The sequence below is a fragment of the Corylus avellana genome, chromosome ca7 (assembly GCF_901000735.1).
Source record: "Corylus avellana chromosome ca7, CavTom2PMs-1.0".
In the NCBI taxonomy this organism is placed as follows: Eukaryota; Viridiplantae; Streptophyta; class Magnoliopsida; order Fagales; family Betulaceae; genus Corylus; species Corylus avellana.
The window spans coordinates 14,062,241-14,075,045 of record NC_081547.1 but is presented as its reverse complement, the minus strand read 5'-3'; the positions used below and the strand labels follow the sequence as shown (position 1 = coordinate 14,075,045).

At 37.7% G+C, this 12,805-nt stretch overlaps 2 protein-coding genes across 3 annotated transcripts; both read right to left on the bottom strand.

Annotated features, from left to right (window-relative positions):
* Positions 1 to 3,593, bottom strand: LOC132188500 (pollen receptor-like kinase 4). Its single transcript, XM_059602976.1, has 3 exons — positions 2,897 to 3,593; positions 1,710 to 2,333; positions 1 to 751 (listed from the first exon to the last, which is right to left on the bottom strand). The coding sequence occupies exons 1-3, from the start codon at positions 3,591 to 3,593 to the stop codon at positions 105 to 107; spliced, it is 1,968 nt and encodes a 655-aa protein (XP_059458959.1). The 3' UTR covers positions 1 to 104.
* Positions 3,594 to 5,662: 2,069 nt separating this feature from the next.
* Positions 5,663 to 12,027, bottom strand: LOC132188685 (transcription termination factor MTERF2, chloroplastic). Of its 2 annotated transcripts, XM_059603210.1 has the most exons (7): positions 11,301 to 12,027; positions 10,177 to 10,314; positions 9,816 to 10,058; positions 9,301 to 9,411; positions 7,766 to 7,948; positions 6,876 to 7,093; positions 5,663 to 6,146 (listed from the first exon to the last, which is right to left on the bottom strand). In XM_059603210.1, exons 1-7 carry the CDS (start codon positions 11,877 to 11,879, stop codon positions 5,798 to 5,800), a joined length of 1,821 nt encoding a protein of 606 aa, XP_059459193.1. In that variant the 5' UTR covers positions 11,880 to 12,027; the 3' UTR covers positions 5,663 to 5,797. The 2 variants fall into 2 exon arrangements, with proteins under 2 accessions (XP_059459193.1, XP_059459194.1); XM_059603211.1 differs by lacking the exon at positions 9,301 to 9,411.
* Between the last annotated feature and the right edge of the window lie 778 nt (positions 12,028 to 12,805).

Below are 12,805 nucleotides of genomic sequence, written 5' to 3'. Positions count from 1 at the left end.
AAGAAAGTCGTGTTCCAATTCCTACATTACAAACCAACTCCGAGATCCCCTCCCAAAAAAGAAACCAGTTGATATTTCTTCTCCTGCTCTTCAGACTAATTGCTTTACACACCTCTGAAAGCATGCACATCCCTATCATTCGTAACACTTGAGGTGTAAAATTCTCCCTTATCGCTCACTCCCTCTTTCAACTGTTCAAGCTTCTCAACAACCTCCCTGATATCCAACCTTCTCCCCACATCCTCCTCACAACAACTCAATGCAATCTTGAGAAGCTTTAGCAGTTCACTTTTGATGTTCTTGGCTCCCCCCATGTCTAAATCAAACACTCCGCTCGTCCTCTTTTCCTTAATCATCGTGTTCACCCATCCCGCTAAGTCGGTGTCATTGTCATGAACAAGAGTGAGATAGTTCTCTGGGAACCTGCCTGTCAAGATCTCCAATATTAGGATTCCTAAACTCCACACGTCGGTCTTCTTTGTTATGCGGCCATGTTGCGCGAATTCGGGTGACTTGTAAGCCATCATGTTGGGTTGAGCAAGGTCTAGGTTGATGACAGGGGAAAGAGCATAATCTGTCAATAAGGGCTGGAAAGACTGGTCTAGAAGCACATTGGAAGATTTTAGATGGCCGTGAGGTGTAATTAGGCTTGGGATTGCTTCATACAGGTATGCCATGGCCCTGGCTACGCCTTTGATGATTCTTAAGCGGGTTGGCCAATCAAGTGCCGGGTGGTCTGCATTATGATTGCCTGAACAACAATAAAGTACACATAAAGAATTATTGCTGTTAGAGAAAACCAAAAGTAAAGTGATTTATTCTTTTCCTGTGGATTTATGTTCTGCAGAAGTGTGGTGTGATGAATCCTCCAACTGGTTGGGATGATGTAATCTCTTTGGGATTACACTAATGGTGGAAGAAAACCCTACAGGCCAATCTTTGTAAGATTGTGTTTGGTTCAACTATATATATATATATATATATATATCTGTGGAGAAACAGGAATGAAATTCGACACCTCTGCATGGGATGTAAGAGCTAAGCTGTTGGTTAAAGGAAAATTTCCTTCTACAGCAAGAAAAGAAATTTGTTGTATATGGGGTATTGATAAGGAGATTCTAGTTTAGTTGTGGTATTAGGGTCCATTTGTGTTTGTGATTTAAAAATAACGATTTTAAAATATGCGATTTGAAAACTTTGATTTTTAAAAACGTTGCTAAGCGTTTGGCAAAATCATGGTTTGACATTTAAAACTGTAGCTTATTCTTTAAAATTGTGTTTTTTTAAAAAAGTACCTCATTACCTGCGATTTGAAAACGTATATTTTTTGCGTTTTTAAACTATAATTTTTTAAAAAGGCAACCCCAAACAATTTATTTTATCTGATTTGATTTAAAAACGCACTTTTTGTTTATGAAATCGTAATCTCAAATACACTCTTAGTATCGTGTCGTGTGTCTTTAACTGTTTCTAAAGCAAGTTGTAAAGAGTTTTATTAGTGCCATTAAAAAGTTACTCATTCATCCAATATATATATATATATATATATATATATATATATATGAGAGATCTTTCATTTGTTTCTATCATTTATTTCTTATTTTTATTAAATATTTCATGTGTTTGGTCAAATGAAAGGAGGAAGAGATCAGTTATAATAGTATAGTGAAAAAGATGGAAAGCATGAAGAAACGTACGTAATTACTTACCATGAAGAAGGCTAGCTAAGCTACCATTCTCAACAAAGTCAGAAATCAGCAGCTTCTCCTCTTTCCTATAATAATAAGCCACAAGAGGCAGCAAGTTGGGATGACTCAACCTCCCCAGCCTTCTCATGTGCTCATGAAACTCTTCCCTTTCCACATTGTTCATGTACTTGTACCTCTTCACAACAATGGATTGCCCATTCACCCTTGTCTTGTACGAAGACCCAAACGTTGCACTTCCTAAAATTTCCGCCGACCCTCTAAGCAACTCCTGCAAATCAAACCTCTCCCTGTCATCTCTAACAAACGACAACTTCCCATGCTCTGCCTTCCTCGTATGCCCCCTGTTTTCCGCCGACATATGCGCCACCTGTTCCGGATGGGAAGCGACAAACTCGTTCAGCGTTGAGGTTCGCTGTAATGACGATGATTGACGTTTGAAGTAGAAGTAGAATATGAAGAAAAGTATAGCGATGAGTGCTATAACGAGCGCTACACCCATCGCAATGATTGCGGTTCTTAATGCTGGTGGCTTCCTCTTTGGTGGTGGTGGTGGTGTCGACGTTTGCACAACAGGTGGGGGGGACTCGCATAATTCCAGAGGTGGTCCGCATAGTTCTTCGTTGCCTGAATTTTACAAACAAACAAACAAAAAAATTAGAAAACAAATGAGGTTTCTTAAAATATTAACTAAATGTTTAAATTCATCTGTTCTTATTTATTTAAACTTTTGAGATAAGTAGTAATTCAACAGGGTATTAGCCGAACAAAAGTCTTGAGTTCGAATGTTGGTGTGATTTATAACAAGCTTCCTTATTGTTTTGGTCAAAAAATAAGAAGTGTATTGCTCGAAAGAAACTCCGATATATATAAGCAAATTATAGAATTCAGGACGTTCCTTGCATGAATAGTGTGGAAAATGCCACCTATTAATTAAAAAGGCAGCATGCTAGCTAGCGAGGCAGCAAAAAGAATTTCATTTGTAAAAGACTTATTCTTCACTTTTTCATAAAAGTTAAAGGCAGTTTTGAGCTCAAAGCTTTTGTACTACATAGAGAACAAGAACCTGACGAAATTATATATACTCAATTATCATCTCAATTATCATCCGTAAGCCATTCAATGCAAAGAACTACCCGAATTCGTTAATTTTAGAATCTAGAATCGGCTAGAGTCGGCTAGATTGTTACCTGAAAAAGAGTTGGAATCCATCTTGCTTAAGCTGGCAGGGATTGGACCCTTCAAATCATTGTTAGACACATTAAACTTCTTCAAATTCTTCTGATGAAAATCAGGTATGAGGCCGTCAAACTTGTTCCCATCAAGCCCCAACAACATAAGCCTTGGCAACGACGCAAGGGACAAAGGAATTCTGCCCGTAAACTCATTATTCGTCAAAAAAACTTTCTTCAACGAACGCATACCCTCAAACGCAGCATCCGGAATCTCCCCGGAGAAATGGTTATACGACAAATAAAGCGACTTCAACGCGCTTAGTTTCTTCACATCCGGAATCGGACCGGTAAAAGTGTTGTTCATCAAGCTTAGCGTCCTCAAGAAACTTAGCGTAACGAGACAATCCACGTCTATCGTGCCCATCAGCCCCATGTTTTCAAGCTGCAAACCCCGAACATTACCGTTTAAGCAAATTACGCCCACCCAATTTCCCCTGTTTCCTTCGCAGGGGATTACGTCAGGATCCCAGTTTTTGAGCGCTTTCGAATGCGCCAACGACGCTTTGAACTTGGTGAGGATCTCGGCGTCCGATGCAGAAAAGGATGATGACATGGCGGTACACGATAGCATGATGTATATTCCTACGTAGGCGAAGAATGGTGGAGGGCTTGGTGCGCGCGTAAGCCTAGCCAAGCGCGCACCCATCAGCATTTGTGCAGCCCGGTGGAGATGGTTCTCCGGTGATCAGAAAAGAGTTGGAATCAAGCGTTTGACTGCATATATGATGACCTTTTCTTTTTCTTTTTGTTTTTCTTAATTAATTGTTTCTGTGTTTGTTTGTTTGTTTGTTTCTTGTGAATATAGCGGCGCAGAAAGGGGAAATGGAGATAATTAAGGATAGTAGTAAACAAATGGAAAACAAGGAAAGCAATTGGGTGAATTTGACAAGCTGTGCGTGCGAGAGATGTAAGGGTGGCCTTTAAATTGTTTGTGTTGTTACAGGCCAGGAATAGATATATTCAGATACTTTGAAAGGATGTTTTTTTTTTTTTTTTTCTTTTTTTTCTTTTTTGGGATAAGGTATCTGCATTATCCAAAAGAAAGGAAAATATATGCATATATGTATACGAAAGTTTACAACACGAAGAAGGGGGCTCCTCCGACAACCTACAGGGAAGGAAATGTAAAGCACAAAGCAACCTACGAACTATTATCATGGTTGGTTGGTGTTTAGTTTGATCTTCTTGTTCTCCGCTCTATTTGCGTGAGGAGTTGGCTGAAACACTTCACTTTCACTTGTGTTAGATCGAGGAGGGTGCATGGCGTCCAGAGATGTTGCCCCAGATCTCCTTAGATCTGAGGTTTCCTTAATTACTTGTAATTTTATTCTATTGTTACCAAACTTGAGCACAGAGATTGATTCTATAACACACATATCGATCTATAATATAAATCTATTGCCTTTTCAGGATTCCGGGATGTGGATCCCCTAGAATTCTTAGGGAAATTCTAGTTTCTAAAATTTCACATTCAGATCATCCATTTTCATCCAAGAGTCATTATCCTGTCACGTGTCCCATTACTAATAAAATAATAATAAATTTTTAATGATATTGATAATCATCATTATTTTATTATTTTATTAGTAGTGAGATACGTGGCAGGATAATGGCTCTTGAATGAAAATAAATGGCTTGAATCTGAAATTTCAGAAACTAGAAGTCCCCTAGGAATTCTAGAGGATCCGAATCCGGCTTTTATACGGCAGCTTCGACTCAACTCTTTTAGCGCATGCTCCATCTTTTGTTTTGTTGGCTCTTTAGTTGTTCCGCGAACAAAATTTTTCCTTTGATTACCGCTTTTAGTAGCGGTCACAGTTCTTTTTATAGGTTGTGTCATTTATTTGACAAATTTTTAATAGTTCTTAGAATTGTTGTACTAATTTCTGGTTGTTTCAAGAATCAAGGCTCTTGTTTGGGTTGCCCGCTCCTTATTTTTCCTTTCCCATTTCATTTCCTATTTTTCCGTCCCTAATTTGAGAATATATATATATATATATATATATATATGTGTGTGTGTGTGTGTTTGTAGCACACGCTCCGGTTATGATTGGTAGTAGTAATGGAGATTATCTTGTTTACCAACTTTAATGTAAAAAATTTCAACGAATTAGATCACGTTCTTGTGGAATTTGTACGAACATCTCCAGCGACAATAGCTAATTACTCAAAAAAAAAAAAAAAAAAAAAAAAAAACTCACTTGTTTCTATTTTGCCTACTTATTTTTCCATACAAACTTTAGCAAATTATGTATTTTACTCTCTACTTTTGTTAAATATTATTTTTCAATATTTTTTTATTCAACTTATGTCTCACTCTAGCTTATCTCACCCAAATACCCTTCCCCCTCTTTTCTCTCTTTCTCTGTTCAAAACTCCCCAATTCAAAGCCATATTTTTTGTATCTGAACAACAATGGGTTTGAAACTGTTCGAGAATGGTTTGTGAGAAAGTTGGCCGAGTATTTTGGTGGGATTAGGAAAGTGGATGTGAATAACAAGTTTCTGAATATTTTTGTAGGAGATGCTCTTAGTAGGGCTTTAATAAGTGATACTTTATACGTAAAATATTTAATTAAAATGAGACGTGAATTGAAAAGGACAATTCAAACTCAAGACCTTTGCCTTAATACTATGTTAAGCCACCACTAATTTCAAAACCTTAAGCTTGTAGAAAAGAATTAAATTTAATCAATATTTTAATTTACAATACAACATTTTATTTTTACCATTGACCTTAAAATACATTTCTAACTATCCTATAATTTTAAAACGAGTTATGACCAAAAAAAAAATCTATTTTAAATCTGAGGTACTATTTACAAAATACCCAATTATGATACAGGCAACTCTTCTCTCATTGATGTGCTGGGGGAGGGGGGGGAGGGGAAACAGACATGCTTTTAACACTCATATACTCGGCAGCAAATTCTTCATCACTTTTGCCCAGCATATCCTTCAAGCTACTCTCAACTTTGCTTCCTTTGAGCACCCAGAATCTTGGTTTTATCTTCTTCTCCAATGAGTAGCTGAAATACCTTGGATAGTCCACCACATCAGTTATCGGCTTCTCCATTGTGTTCACCAGAAATTCTACCTTTGGTCTCAATACCTCGTCAATGCTGTATCCCAGAAGAGGAGAGAATCTGCGGACCATTGATGCAATATCCTTTCCTGATAGCCCAAGTCTCATCAAGTATGTCATCCTGCAGACCGCACCCGATTCACAATCAAGATTAATGCTGCATTTTTTAGCAATTTTTTTGACAAAAAGTAATGCTACTCTTCACACTCATTTATTGCATTCATTTCACATTAGTTGTTGTGGCATTTTTTAAATGGATTCTCATGTTAATCACTTAAAAAAAAAAAAAAAACCAAAAGGAAAATCAATTAAAATACATGTCAGCCAATATTAAATGGGTGTGATAAATGAATATGAAAAGTAATATTACTTTTTCAACAAATAGTAAACTCATGTCATTCCAATCCCAGATTTATGCATTGTAATCAATAAAATAAGATCTTGATGCTGTTGAAGTGATTCATCTTCTTGTGTTTTTCCTTCGAAATTATGAGCATATCAAACAGAAAAAATGAGGATCTTGCAACTCAACTTATGGCATACCAAAATTGGTAAAGGTACCACAACATCAGGTTAAATTCTGAAAAAGAACAGATTTTTCTCTCAAATGGCATAACTTGAGGGCCTAGGGCTTGTAGGCAACCTATCTTTAGCATAGACTAGTGATAAGAACTACGCTGCAGTGCCCTTTAACTCAGTATTATTATCAGTTCCTGAACATGCAATTGTATTAACAGCATAGCATGTGAGAGATCCTTAAAAAACGAAGACTGGTAAAATTTAAAACCCTTTAGAAGTATGAAATAATGTAGCAATGGCTAATATATTTATTTAAGCAAAAGAGCATTACCTAGGAAGTAGAGTTCTGTCAACGTCAGACACAAGAAGCTCTGGATATTTTTTTATTACACGAGGAAGGTGAGATCTTGGAACACCAATATCAGTGAGGAATTCAAGTTTTTTCTTGAGAGTTTTCTCAATGCTGGTAGCAAAAATTTCAGGACAGCGACCAATTATCCTTCGAATACTTTCTTTATCAAGTCCCAGATCTTCCAAAAATGAAATGACCTATACATAACAAATAGAAAAATACTAAATAAACTCTTATTGACAAAATTATGTGCACTTCAAAAGCATATCAGTTGCATTTGACATAAACTCATTCTTCGTGGTAGATATCAACAAATAATCTCATGATTTTACCTTCATCCCTAGTGAATAACTTGGAGAGCTTGTATACACCAAGGGAACATGGCAAAGGTTGGACGTAGAGAAATTTATCAAAATGTTACAGGCCCTTAGGTTGCAGGACTCTCAAATAAGGTAATTACATAAAATGGCTAAAATGCTAGTGTGCCTAATCTATGAATAGTAGGCACTTGCAACATGCTTAAAAGTGAATCAATCCTCGAACAGCCAAGAAAAGGATATTGTATTTCAGGTCACTCAATGTACTTGACATAGGCTCACTGGAGCTAGATCCTGATATATGACTGCCAACTGCTTTCACAGATTGAGTGGCATTTGGAGATACGGATCCCCCTCCATTTCGGACATCTTTCATTCCTCTTTAATCTAACCCACTAAATATTGGATGAGAACTTGTTCTTCTCTTATTGATAAAAACTAGAACATGTGAAACGGAAGATCATAAGGTAATACCCTTGGATGAAAAGGAAAGATGAAGTATATTACACTAAATACATGCCATAAAATTGAATAAAAACAAGTAACACCTACCTGGAGAACTTCTTGAGGTTTTCGTAATAGTAGCTGGGGACTTTTAGCAATAACCTGACCCAGCCTTTTGTTTTGAATACCTAATTCGCCAAACTCTACCACCATTAACTTTAGCTTGCTAGTTGAACAACCCAATAGAAAAGGCCAGCTCTTGATCGCACGGTGAACACTCAATATTGGAACCTGGCATAAAGCATGATAAATTAACCAATATTCCATTACAAAGCAGCTAATCAGCATTTCTGTCAAGTCAATAAAGCATTCCTGCCTTCCCTTCTACCAATCCACCCACCCAAAAGAGAAAAACAAAAAGATACAAATTAAAGGACATACACAAACACGTGTCTGCATACCAGCAAAGACAGACAAGACAGTCGAACATTAAACTGTAAATCAGGTACCAATATGGTTATCTAAGAACCAAGCCTAAATCCAATGGAAAAGGGGCTGTGGGGAAAGTAACTAACAGCTCTGGAGAGGTAATAGCTGGAAGGCGTCCAACAAAGTAGGGCTGGGCACCAACCCTTTTGAGTCAATTGCTGGCCATTTCTGATGGCCAAACTGACAGGTGTTGGGCATTGGAAATCACTTCCCAAAGAGCCCGGCCAAAGCATGACTGCCAAACTGCACAGACACCAATGATTGTTGGTCAGTTGGTTGGTTTGGGCTGGATCGCTGTCAACAATCACCGGCACCAAATCGAGTGGTGGGCAACAAGGGAGAGGCAGAGGAGCTCATTGGTGGTCTCAAACTTGCTAAACAATACAACATTGTACAGGGCGAAATTCCTGTCACCATGGAGCACATTGACAATGGAAGCAGAGTGGGGGAGTTTGAATGGGGAGCAGGTGCCATAGCTAGCATCTGTAAATGCAATCCCTAAAAGTTCAAAATTACTTTTATAAACCATATTCGGTCGGGTCGGGTATGGGCGATTTTCCAACACCCAAACCTGACCCCCAATTTGTCCCTATTGGCTTTTTAATATTTCCTAACCAAGCCAAACACGACTAGCGCTTGAACCAACCAATTTCAATAAGTTTCTGAGCAGGTCAGATTATCGGGCATTTTTCCCAGTCCCCTACAACAAATGCACTACTCTAAAGGATATGCAATCGTAGTCTTGGACGATATACTGCTAATCCAAAGGTTTAAAATCAACACCTGCTATGCTAATTCATTTTGGCATCTTATTTGATTGTGTTTGTTTTATTCTTTTCTAAATTAGAAAATGGTGATTGATCAATAAATGCAAACCTCAGTTTTACACTTGAATAATATCCTTGGGTGGAAAAAGAACTCAGACTCTGCTATGTTGGTCCCATAAGTAACAAAAAGTAAACTAGCATTACAAGTCACCACAAATTCCATTCCTCTTTAAGACACACGCAAGCATAATTTGCATGTTTATAAATATAAACTGTACTGTTTGCCCAGGAAAAAGAAAATCGGGGAAAAACTAAAAAGAGAAAGAGGCGTGATCTTTAGAAAAACTAGGCTGAGCGAGCAAGCATGACTTGATAGGATAGTTGTACCTTCTCCAAATTAAAGAAAGAAAGAATATCCTTGTAGTTCTCTTGAATGGTAGTAGATAGAATCCATGGATATTTTAGCAACAATTTGCCAACATCTCCATCTGCAGTGACCTATAATACAATTCATGAATATAGGCAGACAGGATAACAAAATAACAAGAAACGCTACCAAGTGAGTAAAAATGTATGTAAACCAATTATGACTAGAAGATCTCATAGCCATTCTCATATTAAACTTTAGAAAATCTTTGTAGTGCATAAGTTATAAATGCATTTTAAATGAGTTTCTAGGGCAATAAATCTTATAAAATAATAATAGGAAAAAAAAAAAAAGAAAGAAAAAAGAAATCTTTGGGAGAAGAGACCTAGAACCAACAAAATAGCACATGCATTTTACAGCTTTATCAATGCATACTGCAGTGGATAGAGCCAAACTTTATGTTCAAAATCATCCCACGTTGTGTTTTTTGGGAATAAAATAAAATAACAAAGAGCATAAGTGAAATTCATAGTACCTCCTTGAAAGCCAGAAGTCTTTGTTTAATAACCTCAATCTTGCAAAAAATAATTGGTGGAAATAATAGAATCAGATTTATCAAGAATCCACTGGGAACTCCAATATTCTCAAGAAATTCCACCAAAGGTTTCATACGGTATTCTACTGATAACAAAAGAAGCCGTGGAAATGATTCGATTAGATATCGAAAAGAGGCATCATTGGAACCCAACATGTCTAGACCTCCACGCCTCGCTTCAATCTACAACATAAAATTGAAAATTTACCTTACAATCATATAAAATCATCTAAACATGCATATATGCAAATGAATGGATCAACATGATACAAATGCTGAATTTAAAAGAGAAGCACTAGACCTTTTCGAAAAAGGACAAGGTTTGTTGCACTTCTTCATCAATAGGAATCGATAAGTACACCATCATACGGCGAGCATTTTTACCAACGAGCCTCCCTTCATTACTGCCAGAAAATAACATTTCCTTCATACACAAAACCTATAATTGAAATGCAGAAATAAGCAACAATCATGGCAGACAGATTAAAACAATAATGTCGTTTCAGAAAATTATAAGATAAGGAAACCAATACAATATATCTGCTCTTTATCATTTTATAAAAATCTCCACAATTAGGCATAAATAGAGAATAAGAGAAAGATATTTGCAACAGCTTGTATATTACATAACTTAGGACCATCAATTGATAAAGAATGCGTAGTAATGATAGCATAGGATACCAACTACCTAAATCTAAAAAGATCCCACACCAAATCCTATTGAGTTGCAAAATAAATATAAAAACAGTCTCAAGGCCCTTGAAGTTTGACCCCAGAAGGCCGCAGACATTCAATGCCTGTTAATTCCCCCACATCTTTGGTGTCTATTCTAGCTCAATGCAGAAAACAAGGATGACATCATGAGATGTTCAAAAGCCTATCAACATTGAGAGCCAAACACCTAATCTTCCCACCTAACAAACCATAACCAGAAGGTGGCAGCAAGCAATTGAGCAAAGATTTCATAATACAATCTAATGAATCATAGTTTCTAAGAGTATCTTGTTTCTTACAAGAAAGAATTTCCTGGGGCAATCTCCTATGCGTATTACAGCAGAGCTAACAATATCAAAGAAGGATATGAAAAGTTATTCAAACCAATAACTAAAAAGAAGTTTATCCGCTGTTTGAGTTCTATCCAAGTGCCCACGGCACTGTTATCATAACCACTTCATATGGCTCCCTCTTTCCATTTTTACACAAAAGCTCTCACGGTTTCCATTTTCACTCAAAAAAATTTCCCCAAGTCATTCCTCTCAAAGCACCACAAGCCCTGTTTATTTTCCATCCAGCTTTCTCAGCAACCAAAAATAGGCTCACACCCACTATTTAGAACCAATTAAAAAGAAAATCATAAAGAACCTAACAACCATTCTTATACGCTAAACAAGAAAATAACCATTTAAGACTTCTCTCGAGTCTCACCTTATGAATGAGACACGGAAGCGACTCCGCCGACAGATACCGCGCAACATTCATGGCCGAAGAAAGACTCAACCCCACACTCTCCAAGAAGGCAACCTTGCCATTATCACCCTTCTCCTTGGCCATATAAACGACCTTTTTCTTGAACCCAACATCTTCAGTAACAAACTCTTTCCCTTCACTCTTCCACGAATCCCAGAGCGAGAGCTCGTCCAAATCCTTCACCCCATCAACCAACATCGCCAAATAACGCGGCGAGTTCGAAGAAATCGAATCCGAATCTGCCGCCGAGACGCCGAGCTCTTGAAGAAACTCGGAAACGGCCTCTTGGGCCTCTTGGGTTTCCAATGACTGGTCGTTGGGTGGAGATGGAGACGCAGAGGCAGGGTTAGAGTGGTTGCTTGGTGGGGCTGCAAGAAGGGGTCTGGGATGGAGAAGAGAGTGGGACTTGAATGGGATTTTGTGGGAAGGAGGAGGGTTTTGGGGCAGGAAAACTGGGGTGAAGAGAAGGGTGTGAGGGGCTTGTGAGAATTGGAGTCTGGGGTTTGTGGGAAATGAGAGGAATTTGGAGGAGTACATGACAGTCAGTCACTCAGTGTATTTCTTCAGTTCAACTCATGAGAACACCAAGCAAGCAAGATTTCTGAAAAATCTAAAACCCTAATTCCTTAAACCTCCGAAGAGCGCGTGAGAACCCTCATTGCGTTGGAGCGCGGATTGGGAAGTATCATGCACTATCAACCCGTTAAAAAACGGAATAGGATCCTCTCCATTTCAAACGGGACATTAAAAAGTAGTTTTATATATATATAAATTCTTAAGTTAAAATATATTATATATTAAATATTTGTTTTTTGGTTTTAATTATATAAGTTCATAAAAATGTGAAATGGATTTTTTTTTTTTTTTTTTTTTTTAAAAAAAAAAGGGACTTTCATTAAAAACCAAACAAACCAAGAAACTACAACAAGAAAGGAACCAGAAAACTGAAATTAAGGGGGAGGTGGATCTTTACCCCTACAAATGGGGAGAGAAGATGGGGGAGGAAAGTAAGTGAGAATGTAGCCAGAATAAACTCTGGTCACGGCCCAATACGCTACATGGTGAGCGTAGAAGTTGGTACTTCTGTGTATTTTCAAAGCCTCCCAAGTGAAGGAGGCTAAGATGAGAGAGATGGAATCTGCAATGACATTTGCAATCTTCCAATCATGAACAATGGCAGGATGTTGAAGAGCAAAGATGACCACAAGGGAGTCCCCTTCAAAAATGAAATGCTGGAGCTGAAGAGAGGATGCTAAAGTTGAAGCAAGGCATGTTGCAAGAGCCTCTTCATAGTTGGGATCACATGAAGGATTAATTTGTGAGACAACCTTGATGATGCACCCATTGGAGTCTCGGCAAACAACATATTGGGCTAAGAAGCTATCTTTGATAGCTATGTCAAAAATTAATCTTAAAGGATCTTCTTGGAGGAGGAGACCATTTCTCTTTAACTGGCTGAAACC